The sequence below is a fragment of the Erpetoichthys calabaricus genome, chromosome 12 (genome assembly GCF_900747795.2).
Source record: "Erpetoichthys calabaricus chromosome 12, fErpCal1.3, whole genome shotgun sequence".
NCBI lineage: Eukaryota > Metazoa > Chordata > Cladistia > Polypteriformes > Polypteridae > Erpetoichthys > Erpetoichthys calabaricus.
In genome coordinates this window covers 55,773,858-55,797,475 of record NC_041405.2, presented here as the reverse complement: position 1 = coordinate 55,797,475, position 23,618 = coordinate 55,773,858, and the positions used below count along the sequence as shown (strand labels likewise).

The 23,618-nt window shown below is 38.1% G+C and overlaps 1 protein-coding gene across 1 annotated transcript in view; it reads right to left on the bottom strand.

Moving 5' to 3' along the window:
• The window catches only part of LOC114662211 (RNA binding protein fox-1 homolog 2-like), a 253,045-nt gene that overhangs the window by 75,310 nt on the left and 154,117 nt on the right, over window positions 1-23,618 (bottom strand). The window contains 2 exon segments of the mRNA XM_028815596.2: window positions 707-760; window positions 1,068-1,214. Coding sequence (XP_028671429.2) covers window positions 707-760; window positions 1,068-1,214 — 201 coding nt within the window.

Below are 23,618 nucleotides of genomic sequence, written 5' to 3'. Positions count from 1 at the left end.
CCAACAATCGAGCCGGAGTTGGGAGGGAGTGTGACGGAGCTGCTGGGATGAGAGGAGGAGAATTATTGTATTTAGTATTGTGTGATTATTATAGTGATTACTTGTTTATGGTGGTGGAGGTGCTTTTGTGCACTTTAAAGAAGAAAATTAAAATACTTCTGGGTGCTTTAAAACATATGTCTGCATCTGTCTGTTGGGTTTCACGGGGCAACAACACCCCCTCAAGATGTCCGTTTATTGACGACTGTATATTATATAATATTTTATATATACAACATATAAAATAAAAGTGAAATATATATATAAAAACAACTAAAAATAATAAATATTTTACTCCTACACTGATGTAAAAATCAATGCAATACTGAAAGCAAGCTAATCCAAATGAAACTTATTACGTTTACATATATACACATGGACCAGGCCACAATCTCCTACCAACTAAAGGACAAATAAGACTGACAAATGAGAAAAAAAAGAAAAATGGAGAGAGAAATGAGCGCATACAATTTTGGGCTGAAAGGAAGAATACAAATTATAGTAACATACACAGACCCAGCCACAATCTCCTACCAACTACAGGACAAAATAAGACTGACAATTGAGAAACTACAAAGAAAACCGGAAACAGAAATGAGTACATACAATTTTGGGCTGAAAGGAAGAATACAAATTATAGTAACAGTAAATAAATAAAATCACTTACCTTTGAGCCTCTTTCATTGAAAATAATTTCAACGTCTAAGATTTTTCCGAATTGCTGAAAACAGATTGAGAAAAATCACATCACATTCTTCAAAGAGGTTCAAAGCAGAATATGAAGGTATATTTATATTTCTGAACATACTGTAAATATAACTAGTGAAGGGTTAATCAAGGAAACTCTGTCTCCAGATGTTATGAAAGCAAAGGATACATACAGGACAATAAAAGCACAGTCGCCGACTGACATACCTTTCAAGAAAACTACAGAGTACAGTCCACAGTAGGCAAATCAAGTCAAAACATTCTGCAGAGTTTTATTCAAAGCAAATTTTTACTTTTCAAAAAATACAAAATAAACTCACCCCAAACATCTGACGTAAATCAGGATCTCGAAAACGGAAAGGAATATTAGAGACATGAAGACGTTTTGGTGTGGCCTTGGAGTCTGGGCTTTCTGTGCTGTGCGTTTGTCCTCCTTGTCCCTCTGTTTGTACTGAGCCATCTGTTTGCTGCAAAAAATAGTACATTTTTTTTCAGACAATTGCTTTTAAAAAGGCTACTGACTGTCTTAGATATAACTATGTAGTAGAAGTCTAAAATATGACATAAGGAGGACAAATGAAGTTACACTAACAGTTTATCAATCGTTTCAAGTTTGCATAACTACAGCTATGGAGCATTTCAGTATGAAAAATGAAGTCTGGGCTTTTTAAAATACTGCAATTCTATTCCAGAAAAATGAATTTTATGAAAAGCAGTGCAGTGGGTCAATATAGACTCGGCATGCTCAACGACCTCTACAGTAAAATCATAGTCAGTGTAGTATTTGCACCTTTTCCCCAATACCACCCCAGCCCCAATATATTTAGCGGTCCTATTAATCCAAAGGTATCAGTGTGCAGCCCACGATAGATTGGTGCATCTTTGACAGTTACTTATTTGCATCTGATACTGCTGGGATTGACTCCAGCTACCAATGACTAAAATACTGGGTGATGCAGGTTCTAGATGTAGATGAATGTACAGAGAAGTTATACACTAGAGAGAACTTGATGACACCTTTGTTTTTAGTAAGTGCAAGAAATACACATTTAGCCCAAGCAAATCAAATACAGGAAAACTTCATCAAATACAGTACCTCATCAGTACTCCACATAAAGGTATCATGACGGAGTAAGGTATTCCCAAAAAAATGAAAAAAAGTAAAAACACAATATCTATATAAATAATCATTAAGTGTAGGACTTTATGTACACAAGTTGTTGTTCTAAAATGATCAACTGTTGTCCAGAGTGCTTTAAACTTAAAATCAAATGGAGCCACATACAACATATTACTGCTGTAAAATCTGATGCAAATAAAAAGACATTTCACATTTCCCTGAACAGCACAGGTTGCTAAAAACTCAAATCACTTGTAATTTCAGTAAGTAGAATACTTAATGCAACACATGGAGCACTCCTGGTTGGCTCGATCATTCAAGTAACTTTGAGATCAAAATATGGAAACCAAATAATTTTGCTTTGAACCATTTCCCAGTTCGACAGTTTTCTGTACATTAAAACACCTAACCATTAACCTAGCAATTATTGAATTTCAGGATATTCTATAAAGATTTCACTATTACTTTTCACATTGATCAAATATTGGTTATATTCATACTGCAATTCAAATACTATTTTTCTACTCATATGTGGCACAAATTTGAGTGTTTTTAGAGAAGTGTGAGCAGAGAAAATACCCCACTAAATACAATGCAGATGTGTTTAACTTGAATGTGACCAGCATTTGAATGAATAGGAATTATCTAATCAACATGGATCACAGTACTGACTGTGAGGTGGCACAGTCAAGAATATGGAGCTACTGTTGCCAGCACATGCAGCCCAACTGCTATACATTTCCTGGCATGCCTCAAGCAATGACTTTGTTGAGATTCTCTCTCTCGCTCTCTCTCATTTGACATCTACAAACTCTCTCACTCTAAATCCGTCCACGATCAGTCACTACAATGTCTCTTTTACATTACAGTAATCCCTCCTCCATCGCGGGGGTTGCATTCCAGAGCCACCCGCGAAATAAGAAAATCTGCGAAGTAGAAACCATATGTTTATATGGTTATTTTTATATTGTCATGCTTGAGTCACAGATTTGCGCCGAAACACAGGAGGTTGTAGAGAGACAGGAACATTATTCAAACACTGTAAACAAACATTTGTCTCTTTTTCAAAAGTTTAAACTGTGCTCCATGACAAGACAGAGATGACACTTCTGTCTCACAATTAAAAGAATGCAAACATATCTTCCTCTTCAAAGGAAACAGAGAGGAAAGCAAACAAATCAATAGGGCTGTTTGGCTTTTAAGTATGCGAAGCACCGCCGGTACAAAGCTGTTGAAGGCGGCAGCTCACGCCCCCTCCGTCAGGAGCAGGGAGAGAGAGAGAGAGAGAGAGAGAGAGAGAGAGAGAGACACACAGAGGAAAACAAACAGTGAAAAATCAATACGTGCCCTTTGAGCTTTTAAGTATGCAAAGCACCGTGCAGCATGTCGCTTCAGGAAGCAGCTGCACACAGAAGGTAGCAACGTGAAGATAATCTTTCAGCATTTTTAGACGAGCGTCTGTAGTGTCTAGGTGTGCGAACAGCCCCCCTGCTCACACCCCCTACGTCAGGATCAGAGAAAGTCAGCGCGAGAGAGAGAGAGAAACAAAAGTAAGTTGGGTAGCTTCTCAGCCATCTGCCAATAGCGTCCCTTGTATGAAATCAACTGGGCAAACCAACTGAGGAAGCATGTACCAGAAATTAAAAGACCCATTGTCCTCCGAAATCCGCGAACCAGCAAAAAATCCGCGATATATATTTAAATATGCTTACATATAAAATCCGCGATAGAGTGAAGCCGCGAAAGGCAAAGCGCAATATAGCGAGGGATCACTGTACTCTTAATATCAGCCCACATTTAGCTATTGTAGTCCTTCAAATTCATACAGCCAGTGATGTGTGTTGCTTCAGCTGCATTAGTACTGTCAGGCTGACTCAACTTCTAATTCTGGGCTTTGAAACACAAATTCAGCACTGCACTGGATTAACAATATTTTAAAGATAAAAGACTTTAGAAAAATAAATGTTTCAATTGTAGCGAGAAAGTATGCAAACAAGTGCCCATAAACCATAGCCGTTTGCTTTTCACAAATTGGTCCTAAATCTGAAATGCTTTTAAGTATCACTAATTTGCATGAATACTAGTAGCGAATTGATTGGAATAATATACACTTCCATTTCTGAACTGAGGATTACACTTCATGGAAACTGTTAGCACCCAAGGGCTGTATCATTCAAAATACTCAATAAAATTACATGAAGTAACTTATTTTATTAAGTCATAATGGTTGAACTGTAAGAATGAAAACAATATCCTAGCTATGAAGTACATTTAATACTATCTTCAAGATAGGCCAGAGGGGGAAAAAAGGGAACATCAGTACTATTTTTTTGGATTTAACAGACATGGTAATATGGAAATAGCAGTTATAAATAAGAATGAGAAATCCATGACTGGGATTATAATATTGGTAAAATCACTATCCAGCATAAGTTTGTGTTCAGAAAAGGGGGGGAACAGAGCTTGGCAAATTACTACCTATATTAGGAGCATAAACATGATCTAGTCGTCAAGCTACAATTATACACAGACAAAATGCTAAGTGAACAAATGTACCAACAAAATACATTCTTCAAAGGAAATGTATCACAAAAAGGAGGTCTTTGTTCTACTGGATTTACAATGCAGTATAGCCTTAAAGTTGCTGTTACATACTCTGCTTTACAAATTAAAATTAAACAATAAATAGAAAGCTATTAATTCACATTTATGCACATACCTTCAAGTATGTACTTTAATAATTACACTTTGAAATGAGATCCAACCCAAAAAAAAATTTGAAAAAGAAAACCCCACATACATGGCTAAACCCAGGTGAGGAACTTGCATATTGGCAACAGGGATAGGCATTGTGGAAAAAAATGTATTAACATGATATAATTAAAAAGGATCATGGTTACGGTGTAATCTATGTACATATACTTTTCAAAAGTATACTGAATCCAGTTTAGGTGTTTTGTTAGCAGTGGGTAGTTCCAATGTGATGTTTCTTTTCATAACAACCATTTTAAATCAGCTAAAGTAATAGTAATAATAATAGTACATTTTATTTATATAGCACATTTTCCATGCTCAAAGAGCTTCACATGCATTCGACAGCAAAAAGCAAAACGACAAACACTTTACACAAAACATCAGCATAAAACACTAAATAAAAGACAAATTCTGGAAACACAAAGATATGAATTAGAATAACATAATAAACCACAATAAAATATAAAAATAGAAATATTACAAGAAAACCCTGAACAAATAAAATTTGTGATACAAATGCAAATCATTCTAAGCACCCATACAGAGTAGTACGTTTAAAGACAGTCAAAACATCTTTGTGAACATGGAGAAAAATTATACCGAGAAATCAAGTAAACTTACATTGACATGAACGGATACATAGCATTTTAATAAAAACCAAAATGATGCAAAAATAATGCTTTTTTTTGCCTACTTATTACTTATTTATACTTAAAAGTTTTTGTCCTTCCTTTATAAAAACTCTAGTGTCCCCTTTCCCTTGGTGCAATAAGCATTTTCTTATTTTGCTTAATGGTTAATCCAAGGCTACCTTACTATAATTTTCATCAGTATTTAAAGCACAAAAAATAACTGCTAGTACTTTGTTTTACCAGCTTCAAAGATTGAGGAGGTGGGGAATGATGTCCCTTCAAAGTTTGATGGTACAATCATATATAAAAATAGTTCACAGTTGGTGTCTAGGGATTGGGTTTTTGAGAAGTACCGGTACATACAAGTATGAATGCATTTACGGCTGATTCTCTTAAGTCAAAAAAAGGAAAAACATTACTACTACTATAGCTTGCACTTTCTACAACACAAATGTGTTTATAAAAATTCAATTGCCAAAACAAAACAGACTGAGTTTTAGAGCATATCGGCTATATGCTACTTCAGAGCACTTTACCATTCAAAATTAGCTACAGCAAGCTTAAGCCTTTGCAGACTGAACATGCACCTTTTCATCCTAACCAGCTCTTTATTTTGTCTTGTGGATGTAAGCCCAACTCAGCTGCCATTTATGCCATCTTTTTTTACATCTCCAGTTGTACTGGTATATGCAGCTTTGTTTTAGAAGGTAAATGAACTCCCACTCTCTACCACACATTATCTTCGCACAAAATAATTAAGGAAGCTTCCTAATGTGCTAAACCACAGTAAACAAAATACACCAAAATTTCTCCCAGTCGACTGATTTCTTCCGGTTGCATTTCTACCAGAGTACTGCACACCACTGCCTTAGCCAATAAAATTCTCACCATCGTCTGCTACAATGGGGAGACCAGGGGAACCCTGAATGCAGTTATTTCAAACACACAATGCACAGATGCTATCTTGGAACAAAAACATCTAGTACCTCTGTCTGAAGGATGACTTGGCCGAGTAGAAGCTGACAACTGCTATGTCTTACTGCACTGTTTATAGTTTTAAACAAAAGAAAGAAAGAAAATACAAGGTCATATCCTGCATTATATAGCATGCACCTCTGGTTATCTTTTGTAAGATTCCTGCAGAAGGGATATCAGAGCCTGCAGTACTTCTGCCCAATACATAAGCTATATAGGGTGGTCCAGATCCAATTATGCAATTTTCATTACGCTATAACTTAAGTTTACTACATAGAGAATTCACAGCACCTGTCCTGCACAGAGAGATTTCACTTAAAATTCTTTTGTTGCCGATAGATGGCAGCATCTGCCCTGCATTCCAAAATGGCGGGGATACAGTTGTCAGTCGAACAGTTGCATAATTAGATCTGGACCACCCTGTACATACAACTGGTACTCCTGCTTAAACCTATCAAACCTCAAAGTCACAGGACTATGCTTGTGTGAGCAAAGAAAACTGACACAGGCAGACAGAAGGTTGCTTTCCGGTCCCACAGGACCACTTGTTAACCTAAGAGAGCAAAATAATATTTGGAGGATTCAATTGCATCATGCTATTTCATATACGGTTACCTAATTGTTGAACCTGTTAAGGATGTAAACTTTATTCCCTCATACTTTAACAAGTTGCCGTTAGCATGAAACTAACAGAGATGTCAGCGGTTTAAGAGACATGCAAATGCTTTCTATAGCTTGAGTAAAATGAAAAACCAGTAATGCAAACTAGTGATAATCTAATCCACTGGTAAACAGTAAATTGGCCAATCTCAAAAGCCATCTTTTTCTGCATTTACTTTTCTAAACTTAATGGTGATTTTGCTTCAGTACTTGAAGTGTACGTGTAGTTCTGCTGCCAGAACTTCCAGTAAACTGAGAGGAAACAGTCAGGTTCTACGAGAAAGAAGACTGGAATAATGGCTTTTACATTAAAGAAAATTGAGAAATAAACTAAAAAGGAATTTGAAGTGTCGCCCTGTGCTTATAGAGGAAAGATAGATGTATATGTTGTCTAGCTGAACCTGGAGTGAAAGAAGAGAGGCATGACTTCAGCAGAAACTAAAAGAAATTCACTTTTCAGATCTTTTCATTCTGTCCTGGCAGTGAGCAAACTTGTGCTTAGCACAATAGCTCACAATTTAATTTTGGGTTGGGGAATAAAGAAGAATAAAGAAGAATTTGCCCTAGCTTAACAGCCAAATGTGTCTATTTTACACGTTTATTTGTTAAACATGTTAGCCTTGTATCTCCTTGCTAAACATCCAATAACATTTTATTAGAATAGTGGCTTGTAATTATAACAAGCATTATATTTTATTAATGAATTAAAAGTGTCAGTTATCACACCAGTACTTAAAAATCCAGAGCTAGTCTCACACTTATATAATATTATAATAGACCCATTGTAAATTTACCCTCTCTCAGCCTGATGTAGCCTCAGTCTCAGTCTCAGTCAGAAATTCCAGTTTGGCTTCTACCCTGGTCATAGTATAGACACAGCACTAACCGGTGTTGTAAATAACATTCTGATATCCTTTGATGAAGGAAATTCCAAAGCAAATATGTTATTAAGCACAGCATTTAACATCACTGACCATTCTATTTTTGTTACAGAAAATCAAATTGGGCTTACTATAAATGAGCAGACAGTATTTCATTATACTCAGAAGTTAAATATGGTGTTCCACTGGGTTCAGTCCCGGGCCCTTTACTGTTTTCACTTTTCATGCTTCTACTGGGGAACCATCATTAGAAAACATAACATTAATTTTTTTACTCATATGAAGATCACACTCAAGTTATCTATCTTTCTTTTAGACAAAATAAGGTTTCTCTGATGCTGCCCTTAATTGTATCAGTGAGTTAGAGTAGATAGATAAGAACTATTTGTCTCTGAATACAGGGGGGAAAAAAAAGAAAAAAAAACAGAATCACCATTAGTTTTACTAAATCAGTATGTAATTCAGGCGATATTTTGACACTAGTATGTACATGTAGTCCCCAGGTTACGTATGAGATAGGGACTGTAGGTTTGTTCTTAAGTTGAATTTGTACGTAAGTCGGAACAGGTACATTATTTTAATAAATGCTATTGTTCACCGACTGTAACCAAGTGCTCTGCCAATGAATGATGGAGTTTCACCTCTCTCTGACTTTATTATTTCTACTTTATTTTCATGGTGATGGTTTTTCCTCCTCTTTACTGCATCAAACCTGTGTTTCAGAGTAAAGACAAAAGGTTAAGATGAGCTCTTCTGCACAGCACTGTGCACGCTATCACAGCAAGAAGGCACCCCTCGTCAGCACATCTGGTGTACTGACAAGAGACAACTTCTTGCTATGTACGTAACAGTACAAGCAGGCATTCTATTGAGAATGAATGGGAGCAGCGAGGGGTGGTTCACCACCTGCCCACCACGCAGTCACCTCCACTTGCATACAGTATGCTGTCTGCAGCGTCAGCCCACCGAGAGCGAACAGGGTGCAGCCAAAGGCGGATAGTGAATCCCACACCACCGCCCCCATTCAACAGGCAGCCATCCAAGGCACACTACAATGCTGCCCCCAGCTGCCCCATTCACCCTCAATGGCCTCCGTTCAGCCACATTCAGGTCACCGCTTGCAGCATCACCAGCCGTCCACCGAGAACGAACAGGGCAGTCGTTCAAGGGACACTGCAAGGCTGTGTGGTGGGTGGGCAGTGAAATGCCCCCCTCCACTCCATCCAGCCTCCGTCCAGTCAGGAGCAGTAGCTGCAGCGGCGTGGAGGGCGGACAGTGAAACCGCCCCATCAAGCCTCCATCCTGCACACGAGCAATAGTTGGGGCCCCGGGTCACTGCTTGCTGCGCACCCAGCTGCCCACTGAGAATGTCACTTCACACGGTAGAAATCCTTTCTGAAAAATAAAGTGGCACTGATCGAGAGACTGACTAGGTCATCGCACAAGAGAAGCATATTGTTACTGACCAATCACGTTTGCTTTAAAAAAAAAAAAAAAAAAAGTAATTTAACAATGAATCGATACAAACTTTGTAAAATTCCCAGGTTTGCAATGTCACTACTGAACTACAGGTAGGTAGGTGAAGACAGTATGCCAACTGGTGAAAACTAAACATGCTAATGTGTTTTTGCATTTATTCTATATTGATTAATTTATCTTTTTTTTGTTTATATTCACAGCTCAAAATACCTGACATTGTGAAAATAATCCAGTAGCAGAATTAAGTTTTAAAATATGTTCCCTTTTCTTCCCAATGTTTTTCTCTCTCTCTCTCAAAATAGATAGCTGAAGAAATATTCTTTTTGTTCTTAACATCAGCCATATCATACATATTGCATACCAGGGATTTTTCCTGCCTTGCATCCAAACCTGCTGGGGTAGGCTCCAGGTATCCTGCCATCCTGTTCTGGATAAATAGGTTTAGAAAATGTATATATTGTTCCTAATCTCAGTTGCTGTCTCTGTCGTTTTGTGGCCGTCTGCACTCTTATTACCTGCTCTTACTATGCTCTTTAAGGGTTTACTGTTCTTATGATGGACTATTCAAGTCTCACCACCCTAACCTTGACACTAAATACTTGTTTTTCTTTGTTTCCCTCAATACAGATGGGTAGGGTTTGTACACTGATTCAAGCCTAAGAACCCTGTTCTTCCTAAGCCCCCATGATTTTCATGATCACACCTGTCAGAACACAGTACAATCTGTTTTCTGATTTTTAATATCTTTTCAGGCCTGCACGTGGCAAAATTCTGTCCATTAATTGTACGTGCCCGAGATGGATTTTTTAATGCAATATTGAAGGCATGAATTGTAAAGACACTGTCTTGGAGCAGGAAATGTTGTGTGGTATACACATTTAGAGTAAAAAAAAAAAAATAAAAAAAAATCTCTAACATTAAAATTCACCTAAATTTTATTACAAATTGTCCCATTCTGGGCAATAAAAGAATAAAAATAAAATGTGCCAACAATCAGTGCAGAATTGTTCAGCAGAAATGATATCTATATATATAATTCACTAAGCCGACAGGGCATGCAAGACAACCATAGGATACGACATAGCCTAGCCCGCAAACTCAGAGACCTGCCCACCAACTCTAAGAGCATGGGACGAGAATGCCCGTCCGCCCGCCTGACTGTTACCAGCATTCACCGCAATGTACTGGAGTGTAAAACCATCGCAGCTTTTAACTCACAAACTGCAACAACTCACCAAACACCTCCAACCTGTCTCTCGAGGCATTCACACTGCCGAAAGACAACCATGGGACACGCAATACATAGCTATGTCCGTCAACTCACAAAGCCCCGCCCACCAGCTCTAACACCATGGGATACGACAACAACTCACAGAGACATGCCCACCAACTCTAAGAGCATGGGACGAGAACGCCTGCCTGCCCACCCGCCTGCCTGACTGTTACCAGCGTTCACCGCAATGTACTGGAGAGTAAAACCATCACAACTGCTAACTCACAAACTGCAACAATTCACCAAACACCGTCTCAGTAGCTTTCTATATCTAAGAAGATATATAGATACTCATTATTCCCCGGCAAGCGTCTACCCACGCTCTCAAGGCATTCACAGTGCCTGTTCATGTGCCCGGACGCAACAACTCACCAAACACCGCGTCAGTCGCTTTCGTCTCTGCTACAGTACACATGCACCTCTGAGCCACATTGACTTTTCATTATTCTTTTAGGTTTCGGATGCATTTCTATATATAATCCACCAAGTCGTCTGACCATGGGATACGAACGACAGAGCAACGACCACCAACTCTAACAGTCCTCGCACGTGATAGGGAACTCGCGACATAGTCCACCCTCACTCTCAAGGCACGGCTTCCTCATGTGCCCGCCCCCAATAGCTCACCAAACACATCCTCACTTGCTTTGGTCTGTGCTACAGTCCACATCCAGCTGTGAGACACGTTGACTGTTCATTTGCCTACCATGGCCACCGCTTCAAATGTATTTCATGGAAACAACACTTCTTTCAATGTTATACAAATTCCTGCATCAGGTAACTGTTTCTATCAGTCGTTTTTTATGGAAAAATGTCATCACCGAAACTGTTGCTATCGAACTTCGCAACATGGCTGTAAGTTTTGTTTGCCAACATTGGGAAAACTTCGGCGACGTGCTGTCCGTTGTTCTTAGTCACAGAAGCAACGTTATACAGTCTGCTCAACAATACGCTGACCACATGAATACTTCCGGAGTCTATGGTGGCGAGGCAGAAATTGTGGCAATGTCCCAAATGCTTCCAGCTACTATCACCATTCACTTCCGAGAACGTCCTCATGCCTCTCCTTGAGTTTACAATCCAGCCCAACGTCTCTCCATATCCCTGCTCTTTAACGGTCCTTTGGATCATGGGCATTACGAGGTTCTCATGCTTCTCAAATACACAAGTGATGACCTGCTGGTGCCATCTATTGACACTGTCGGTATGTGCACATGGGGTACACACCCATGTCCTAGCCACACTGATGTGACGTCACCTGCGCACTCTCTTCTTCCTGAAAAACATTTCAAGACGCATTTCACACCGGAATTTCAATGCAACATTTGCTCAAAAACCTTCACGCTCCAGAAACATCTCAAAGCACATTTAAACAAACACTCCACTGAACAAACACATTCCACACAGGACTTTCAATGCACCATTTGTTACAAAAGCTTCCGACTGCACAGGTATCTCAACGCGCATTTAAAAAAAACACACCACTGAAAGAATGATGCAATGTGAACATTGCCAGCAATGTTTCAAAACAACTCGCGTTCTCAATAAACACTAACTCATTCCACTCACACCTTCACTTGCACATTTTGTAACGAGGACTTCACAGGTGAGATTGATCACCTCATCTATGTATAAATCCATTCAATACAAGCATTTCTATGCAAAATTTGCATCCCTGCCGAATTCCTTTCAGTTTCAACACTGCTCCAAAACCTTCACGCGCCAGAAATATCTCAAAGCACATTTAAGCACACACTCCACTAAACAAACTCCCCAGAGTTCCATCTTTTCAATCACTTACAATTGTATTCTCAAACTCACCCCATTTGGATAACTGTGTCTTTCCGGAAGTGTTCAGCCATCAATAAATAATTATGCGGCGTATGCTACGCCACGGGTTGGCTAGTAGAAAATATTTTTAAAAATTATAAAATTGTTCATTTTCAGTATCTGGTTTGGTTTTTGTCTGGTTAAAAACAAGCCTAATCAAAACCAGATAGTAAACAATGTAGTGTAGTAAGCTTTAAAGTCCTATCCTAACCTGTTAAGTGTACAGTTCTGTCTGATTGTGACACAAAACTAAACTCCATAGTAGCTCTTTAACCATACCATAATTATTAAAACTAAAACTAATAGATACAAAAATAAAATAGAAATGTCTTTGTGAAATAAAAACTAAATTAAAACTAAAAATACATGATGAAGGAAAACTAAACCTAAACTGAATTTCTAAGCAAGATCAGAAAAAATATAGTTTTGCCTTTTTACATTAGTTTTTATCTCTATGATAACCCTGGTGTGTATACAGTAAAACTATGATTATATGTCACTCAATTAACTGTTGGTCTCTGTTATCTGTCAGGGCAAAAAAAAAACATTGTGCACGCCAGCACCTACCTATTACTTTACTACAATACACTGTTCTGGCCAATAATCTTGTGTGTGGTGGAGGAATTGTCACAAAAAAACTGAAATTAAACATTTACAAAACGGCGATAGTGTTTCAAGTATTGCTTCAATTTATGGAGTAGGAAGAACAACAGTGAAAGATAGAAAGCTTGATGCCTACAAAATTGAAAAACACGTTGAAAATGGAAACCACTGACAGTAATGTTATTCTGTATTAATGTTAATGTTCTTCTGTATAGCAAATTTCTTTTAAAATTCTGTTATATTATGTTTTGTTAACACTAGAATTACCAGAGTCTACGAAAAAACTCGTAGATCCGGTCCACCTTAAATCGCGTCTTAAATCCGTTCACACCTCTCCGCCAGCGTCTTTTGTCCTCTAAATGTGCTGATAAAAGACAAGCTGCCAGCAGCCGGCTATTCCATCCCCCCTCCGACTTAGAACGTGAACGCACTTTTCCCAGCTCATGCCTTGATTGATTGTCTGGGAGTGGAGTTTTAGAATGGAAATAATAGATCGTTATTTGGAACACACGCATTTCATGTGTGTACCGTTTCTACAGTAACCTGTGTAAACACATTGTTAAAACAGAAACTTTTTCATATTTTAGTAATAAATGTTACAAAATGTAGGCATAAACTATAGAATGTTTAAAGCCCGAGTTCCAAAGATCAAATAAACACTTTCACAAAAGCTTCAAGGCTAATACAACAGTTTCCGTGGCGTAGCGCGCTAAGATTCGCCTCTCAGAGTGAGTAGCTTTGCTGTGCCTCACAGACAGGAGTTCAATTCCCTGCTGGGGACAAAGTGTTACTTCTTTTTAACCTCAAACGGACATAAAATTTATAAATTGGTATGCACTGTCAGTTAATGAGATCGTTATATTTTCACGTGGGATGCTCCGTTTAAAATATTTTTTTTACAATTGAGACTGCAATTAACATGAACAACTGTCCTTATAACTTATTTTTTCAAGATCCATAACACACAGACAGACAGAGCACTGCGTAATAGAGACACAGACAGGCAGAGATATACAAACAAACAGGGAAAGCAACATGTACTGAAGGAAGAAAAAAAAGATCAACATGTGCGTTGTTCCTGCTGCACTGAATAAGCTCACGCACTCTAACATCACCCCTCCCCCCGATCTGACTCTCTAAGTAACAGCACAAGTACAGACACAAACTAAGTGCAATCAAGAGTCCCGGTTCGAACCCCACTCATTCCTATAATTGCCGTTTTCAATAGTAAGCTGGTCTTTTTGTTAATATTATACAGTATACACATGCACTTGGTTTGTGTCTGTACTTGTGCTGTTACTTAGAGAGTCAGATCGGGGGGAGGGGTGATGTTAGAGTGCGTGAGCTTATTCAGTGCTACAGGAACGACGCACATGTACTGAAAGAAAAAAAAGATCAACATGTTGCCTTCCCTGTTTGTTTGTATATCTCTGCCTGTCTGTCTCTCTATTACGCAGTGCTCTGTCTGTCTGTGTGTTATGGATCTTGAAAAAATAAGTTATAAGGACAGTTGTTCATGTTAATTGCAGTCTCAATTGTAAAAAAATATTTTAAACGGAGCATCCCACATGAAAATATAACGATCTCATTAACTGACAGTGCATACCAATTTATAAATTTTATGTCCGTTTGAGGTTAAAAAAAAGTAACACTTTGTCCCCAGCGGGGAATTGAACTCATGTCTGTGAGGCACAGCAAAGTTACTCACTCTGAGAGGCGAATCTTAGCGCGCTATGCCACGGAAACTGTTGTATTAGCCTTGAAGTTTTTGTGAAAGTGTTTATTTGATCTTTGGAACTTGGGCTTTACACATTCTATAGTTTATGCCTACATTTTGTAACATTTATTACTAAAATATGAAAAAGTTTCTGTTTTAACAATGTGTTTACACAGATTACTGTAGAAACGGTACACACATGAAATGCGTGTGTTCCAAATAACAATCTATTATTTCCATTCTAAAACTCCACTTCAATCCCAGACAATCAATCAAGGCATGAGCTGGGAAAAGTGCGTTCACGTTCTAAGTCAGAGGGGGGATGGAATAGCCGGCTGCTGGCAGATTGTCTTTTATCAGCACATTTAAAGGACAAGACGCTGGCGGAGAGGTGTGAACGGATTTAAGAAGCGATTTAAGGTGGGCCGGATCTACGAGTTTTTTCGTAGACTCTGGTAATTCTAGTGTTAATATATTGTGATATGCAGGCAGCTTGTTATGTATGGGCTGGGCGGGAGCATGAAGGGTACAATGAATGCTGTAAGCGATGGGCCTGGGTGAAGGGCTTCTGTTCTGTAAGGGGCAGACATGCATCTTAGGAGAGGAGTGACAGGAGAAGTCAGGAGCAAAAGGAAGGTGCGGCGGAAGGAAGTTTTGAGTTGGGTGCCAGGAGACAACAAATGTTTGCAGCATAGAGAAAAAAAAAAGAATGCAAGAGGCAGGAGATAAACTGATTGGTAGGGAAAGCTATCTTTTATTAATTTGGAGATGTGCTCTGTAACCCAGATTCTGAGTATAAGACGGAACCGTTTATTATAGAACAAAGACTTCAAGTAAAATGTAGAAAACTCCAGTACCCCTAAATTGTATTGGCTTATTACTTTGGTCATTCCAATATATTTATAAATAAATATGACTATTAACTAAGTTAATCTAAATGTATATCATTTTTAAAGTAGCTGTTTTGTTATCTGTCTTTCCCCTTATCCATCATGGCCTCAGCCCCGACCCCTGACTGATCAAGGTTTCAATCTAATGTTAAATCCTTGTTAGTTAATAGCAAAATTGTCCCAATTATCACATTCAGAAACTTTTAAAATGTCAGTGTTTAGATACAATGTTTCAGATGGCAAAAACCCTCTGCATGTTTCCTAGCTTGCATTTTATTTGCATTCCAGTGGTGTCCATAACTGAAAGTATATTGATGGATACAATAATAGACAAGGGATTAAGAGACAGATTAAATGGATGGATTTTTAAATCATCAAGTAGAACTAGGCTATATTTTTTGATATTTTTTTTTTATTTTAAGATAAAGAAGGCATTGGTTACTACAACTTTGTTGTTCTGTTGTCCCCATTTCCCTTTCAGAAGAAGTTGTTAAGTATGACCCACTGATGTTTCTCTTATTTCTAAGCAATGCCCTATGAATTGAACATGAGAACATTATTGGGGTGCCTCTCCCTTCATTATAGGGCATATTTTACAAATGCAGTGTCCGCAAGGCCTGGAGTATTGTGCAGGACCCCTTACACCTCTCACATGGACTTTTCACACTTCTGCCATCTAAGAGAAGATATTGCAACATCAAAGCCAGATCTGCCAGGCTGCAGGAGAGTTTTTACCCCCAAGCTGTTAGACTCCTTAACACCAGGCTGCCCACTGTGACTTTCCACACTGCCTCAACCACCTCTAAAAACAGAACTTTTATACATGCAAGCCACTTTCCTGCAAAGACGTGTGTGCATGGAGAAAAGAACTGAAAATCTCATACCGACCTTTAAGGATTTTGACACTCTTGATATCCTTCTGCTGTGAAACATTCTGACCTGTCATTGTTTACACATGTCTTAAACAACTATTATCATACACTGATAATTTCTGTATTATCTATATCTATTATTTGTTATTTATTTATTACATAACATATCTTACACATCAATATTGCTGCTACTTCTTTGTCTTGTCTTTGCACAATGTCTTGTGTTTTAATTTTAATTATATTTTGAATTTATTATTTGCACATCATGTTGTTACACTGTGGACCCTGAGCTTCGCTATTTCGTCTATCTGTATACTTGTATATGGTGGAGATGACAATAAAGTTCACTTTGACTTTGAACTTGAGAAAAAGAAACTCATTCAGACTTACCTATGCAGGATATATGGATATTCTGTTTCATGTACAACCAAAACATTGCAATAATAATGTTGTACAGTAAATAAGGTTACATTTAAATGTATAGTTCTTAATCATTATGACCTAACAGCTGACATTAAAATATGGCATAAACATTGCACATAATTGTATTTGAAAGTTTATACTCATTAAAAGCAGCATTCTACAGTATAATTCTTACATATAAATGTTAGTCTGAAAATATGGTTAAATTGCTAATTCTTTTGTTAGCTTTTCTATCTTATTCTTCCAAGCTACTGAAAATTTGTATTTTTACACTGCTTTTATGTGTGCATGGTGGCACAAAGGTTACCAGTGTTCAAGCTTTAAACTGCTGTAAACTGGATTTAACTTCTGGCTTAGTTATGGTACATGTGGATTGTAGCCATTTTTTCATGTTTGAATGGGCCTTTTCAAGGGGTAATCTGTTAAATATGAACCTATTATACAAAATATAGCTTTATAATGTTCCTATGATACCATAGGTATTAGCATCTAAAAATATATTACAAAGGACTAGTGAAATAACTAAACACTAGTTGCATAATTTACACAAGTGGGAATGAATATATGAGGAGACTGTGTTCTCTAAACTCCTATACATATATAATGTATGATTACTAAATATAAAATGTGTCTGAAACATGCTGTGCACAGTATTTTCTACCTCTCCCTTCTCCACCATTCTGTGTAATCAGAAGAAAATACTTTCATCAATTGTAAACTGAACCACTCTAGAGGAATTACAGTGATATCTATAAACAGCCTGCCAGCATTACAATCAAAACCTTTAATATCATGAAGGGCATCACTGATAATTGTTTCAGTACAAGCAGAATAAAGCTCTCGAAATAAGTTGGCACTGACAGCAAAACTAAGATTCACTGTAAAGCCAAAACATATAGCTCTTCCATATTTAAACTAAGAATGAGAATGTTCTAAAATCAGTAAGAAAATATAAACACAAATACTGTAATCAACTTAACACTATAAAATGTTCACAAAAGACAGCCGAAACATTTCCGGACAGAATGTATGTGAATATAGCAGCTGATAAAAACATGTAACCTTAGAGAGGTAAAGCATATCTTAAAAAATTAACTTATATTACAGTCAAGTATTTGTAGTACTAGGGTGTTGTACCGTGTTAGCCATTATGAATGTAGAGAAAAGCCAAGCAAAATGACACCTTTTATTGGCTAACTAAAAAGATTACAATATGCAAGCTTTCGAGGCAACTCAGGCCCCTTCTTCAGGCAAGATTAAATAGATTTGTTTTTTTGTTTTAAATGGTTTAAAAGATTGTCAAAAGGGATAGGATTACAACCTATAAAATATTATACAAAAAATAAATTATAGTATGCTGTAGGATTAAAAAAAACTGTACAAACACAACACCACACACTTTATTATTGCATCCTAATCAATGAATCATGGGCAGGGCAATACTGCAAAAAAATTTATACAACACATTTTTTCCTTAAGAGAATTACTACATGAATATCCTGATGCTTAGTTTTAAGTTTAAATAGCATTTTAAACCTAGAAGGAACCCAATAGCTTATAATTATGGTGTAATATACAGCAGACCCCCGCAAAGACGTGGTCCACAGATTTTTCCTTCGAACCCAACTATTAATTGTTAGCGGAAAGCGCAAATATCCTCTGCAATTTTTTATGGCTTCGTTCGTGGCAATACCGTGCTGTAGAGAGAACAGGAAGCAACCGCTGAGGGAAACACGGTTTGGGATGGTGAAAGTAGCCAATCCGAGAGCGTTATTCATTTCTCCTTGCTGCTGACTGACTGCTGCTCTGTGGCTCGTCTCCAGCCGAGTGTCCTCGTGTTTTCCATTTTGTTATTGTATTCATTTTGTTATTCTTAAATGCACAAGATGTCGCTAAAACGCACTGCACCTTCTAAGGCTTCTGGCACTGAACCTAAGCGCCAGAAGAAGTTTAAAACACTCCAGGAGAAGGCTGACCTACTGGATTTGCTCTGGGAACTAAAAAGTTATGTTGCGGTAGCGCACCACTATGGCATTAATGAAAGCACTGCACACTACATAAAGAAGAACGAGGCAGCGATCCGGAGTACCGTATCTGTAAGTTTCCAAAGATACGACTCCTCCTGAAGCGCCTGAAGAGGAGGCGCCACCAGAGGAGTTGTAAATCCTCTGCATCGTACTGCACAGCTACTTCATCATCATCATCAATATCATTCATCATTGGCGAGTACCTGTACATTTTACTGTATTTTAATTAAATGAAATTATGACTATTTACTCTACTTATAAGAAAGAAAACGACAGTGCATACCAAAGAAAACGCGCTTGCACGAATTACAGTACGTATAAGCGGTAGCATCTGTATTTTACATTCTAGCACCGCGGGAGACATAGCAGTACAGTACTGTACAGTAGACGGTTTACCTTTACATTCTTTTTTAGGTAATGTATTAATGTATTAAGCCGAGTTTGCAATTAAATTAAAGTGGTTTGGGGGCATATTTAGGGTTTAAACTATAAAAATAGGCATTTAAAAGGCATTTTTTAAATCACATCCAAAAGTTGTGGTTTTTCACAATTCGCAGGTGCTCTTGGAACGTAACCCCCGCAAATTTTGGGGTGTACTGTACAGTACTATCTAGCAACGTACAGCAATGAATTCACTGGTCTAGATTTTTTTTTTTCTGGTGCCAAGGTTTTTTGAATGGATTTAGGGTATTTTGAGGGTGCTGAATTCATACATCCCATTACTTTTGCTGAATTGGTTCTAGTTTTTGAGATAATGGACAACCATGAAAATAACGCATTCCCCCAATGCAACTTGTGTGTGGTAACAAATGCAATAGCTTTTGGTATGTCTTTTGACTCTTTAACACTAGAATTACCAGAGTCTACGAAAAAACTCGTAGATCCGGCCCACCTTAAAACCGTTCTCACCTCTCTATCATCTTCTAAATGTGCCGATTAAGAGGAGCAGCGAGCAGCCGGCTATTCCATCCCCCACCGTCGCAGAACGTTCACTAAGTTTTCCCAGTTCATGCCTTGTTTGATTATCTGGGAGTGACTGAACTGCTGGAGTTTTAGAATGGAAATAATAGATTGCTATTTGGAATACATGCATTTCATGCGTGTTCTGTTTCTACAGTAATCTGTGTAAACACATTGCTAAAACAGAAACTTTTTCATATTTTAGTAATAAATGTTACAAAATGTAGGCATAAAGTATAGAATCTGTGAAGCCTGAAGTCCAAACATCAAATAAACACTTTCACAAAAGGTTCAAGGATGATACAACAGCTTCCGTGGCTTAGCGCTACGGTTTGCTGACTTGGAGCACAGTTGCCCTACAGAGATGTGAGCTCGATTCCTAGCTTTGAAGGAAGTGTTTTTTTTTTTTCCCTCAAACGGACATTGAATTTATAAATTGGTATGCACTGTAAATCGTTAACTTTAAAATGTCAATCGCGGTTATTTCTGTTGATTAATTCATGCTTTTTTACTTAGAGTCACAACAGGAGCTTTTTCTGCTTATTCAGTTTCTGATCTGACTCAAACAGCGCCAGTATAACTTCACACCCGATCTGACGCTGCTCGTTTTCAAATAATATTGCATTACTTCAATGATGTTTTCTGATTGGTACTATTCGCGTCATAAAATGATTTCTTCAAAACGTCACATATATTTGTCTCTTTTTTTAAAATGTGCATTGTAGCACTCAGCAACTGGCCACCTGCATGTTCTTGCGTACACTGAATAAGACCGCGCTATATGCAATCATCAGATTCAAATGTTAAGTTATATAGCACAGAATGGAAATCAGCAGTTCTTAGCATTCCACCACGCAAGCTGTCATATCAACTGCCTACTGTAACTTGCTTTCTTTTTTCTTCGGTTATAGTCTTGAATAAAAATGCACTTGTTTTGTTATACTTTTACATCAACATATGTTCCTATGTTTGAGCTACATGGGCATGCTCAAAAAATACACGTATAATGCCACGAAAAGTGCATGCAGACACATCAGTTCGCAAGCATTGGTACAACAATGCAGTCACAAGTACACCGCAGAGCTTTAGCGCGTCTTTATGTGAAAACAGCATCAGATGGGGAGTGTCTGATGATTGCATATAGCGCTGAAGTTACTGCTCTTTACTATGCTTTCCTCTGCATGTCCTGGAGTACAAAAGAAACAGCATACAGCAACACGTGGGGACTGGCAATACACTGCAGAACTATAGCGCGTCTTTATGGGAAAACAGCAGTGTCAGGTGGGGGGCGGTAGGCAAGGATCCTGAACGCGACTGAGACAATGAAAAGTGAATTTAAAAAAAAAAATAAAGCTAACCTTTACAAATATCATAAATTACACCGGCTGTTACAGACTGAAATCAAATGTATCTTTTTATTCTAAAATAGTGAAAATAAGAACACCTCAAAAGGGAGTTGTGCAGGATCGAACTCATGACCTTCTGATTCCCAGTCAGCGACTGATACTGTTGCGCCACGGAAGCAGTGATAGCAAATGCATGTCAATGTCGCACACTAAGGCGGCTTTTTTTGGCGGTGGCTTTTTTTTTGTACTTTTTGTGAAAGTGTTTCTTTGATATTTGGACTTCAGGCTTCATACATTATATAGTTTATGCCTACATTTTGTCATTTGCTACTAGAATATATAAAACGTTTCTGTTTTAACAATGTGTTTACACAGGTTACTGTAGAAATGCAACACATATGAAATGCGTGTGTTCCAAATAACAATCTATTATTTCTACTCTAAAACTCCACTTCACTCCCAGTTAATCAATCAAGGCATGAGCTGGGAAAAGCTTGTTTACGTTCTAAATCGTTGGGGGGATGGAACAGCCAGCTGCTGGCAGCTTGTCTTTATCAGTACATTTAGATGACAAAAGACGCTGGCGGAGAGGTGAAAACGGTTTTAAGAAGTGATTTAAGGTGGGCCGGATCTACGAGTTTTTTCGTAGGCTCTGGTAATTCTAGTGTTAACAGTGTCTTAGGTAATGAAATATCCCATATAATTATTTTGTATTTCAATTTGTAGGCCTACAATGCTATAAAAGCGACTTTTTGAAGCCAGAATTCAACTGTGAATTTGCAGAGGAAAGAAGTTGGCTACAGTATAAGTTTGTCAACCCAGTCTTGGTTTATACCCAAAATGTTCTGTCTTAAGTATATAAATTCATGTAAAAATTATGACTTCATCAAGAAGAGCCTTCATCAACAATCCTGATGTATTCTGCTACATCTGCGGAGAGTACATGTTTGAAAAACAAAAGAAATATCACAGACTTTGTGCATTGAGTATACCTGGCTTATTTTGGAGTACATCCTGGAGACCAGGATAAGTCTTGGGCTCCACATATGGTTTGCAAAACATGTGTGGAGCACCTACGACAGTGGACAAAAGGTGAAAGAAAAACTTTAAACTTTGGTGTGCCAATGGTATGGAAAGGAACGAAAAACCACCATGACGATTGTTATTTTTGTGTTGTAAAGATTAAAGGCTTTAATCGTTACAAGAAAGCTCAGTGGGATTATCCTGATTTGGAATCAGCAAGACGACCTATTCCACATGGCAATGACGTTCCCATATCAGTGTTTACCAGACTACCAAACCAGCCACTGTCAGACTCTGAATAGAGGCAGGGATTGGAATATATGGCAGGTAGTAGCAGTGGAAGTGAATTTGAGGGAAGCTCTTCGACGCCTCAACCATTAACCCAAAAAGAACTCAATGACCTGATTCGAGACTTACATCTGTCCAAGCAAGCATCTGAACTTTTAGCGACCAGACTTAATGAACAAAATCTTACAAAGGCGGAAGTTAAGATTACAGCTTATTGGACAAGAGAGGCTTCTCCCATATTTCAACCAAGAGGAAGAACTTGTATACTGCAATGATATCCCAGGAATTGTACTTCAAATGGGCCTAACAGAATATTGACCAGAAGACTGGCGGCTATTTATAGACAGCTCCATTAGAAGCTTGAAATGTGTTCTCTTGCGCAATGGTAACCATTATGCGTCTCTTCCCATTGCTCACTCAACAAAACTTAAAGAATATGAAAGTGGAAAAATTGTATTACAGAAAATCCGTTATCATGAACATCAGTGGTCGATTTGTGTTGATCTGAAGATGGTGAACTTCTTGCTTGAACAGCAATCTGGATACACAAAATACCCATGTGTCATGTGCCTCTGGGGTAGCAGGGCAAAGCAAGATCATTGGACAAAAGTGTCATAGCCTACAAGGGAAGAAATTATTGTTGGTGCTGAGAATATCATCAACAAGCCACTGGGGGAAAAAGAACAAAATCATTCTCCCACCGCTTCATATTAAGCTAGGATTGATGAAGCAATTTGTTAGGGCTCTGGACAAAATGGGTAATTGCTTCAAGTACATTTGCAGATCACTCCCTGGACTGAGCATGGAAAAACTAAAAGCTAGAATCTTTGATGGTCCTCAGATTCGTAAACTCATGAATGATTTGGCCTGGAAGAGTTTTGTCTCTGTTGTGAAGAACTACTTGGGTAATCAAAGAGCAGACAATTATGAAGAATTGGTGCAAGATATGCTTGCTTACTTCAGAAATTTGGGAGTTAATAGGAGCATGAAGATGCACGATCTCCATAGCCATTTAAACAGATTTCCAGATAACCTTGGAGACTTCAGTGAGGAACAAGGCGAGAGGTTCCACCAGGATATGAAGGTGATGGAGGAGAGATATTAAGGCAGATGGGACA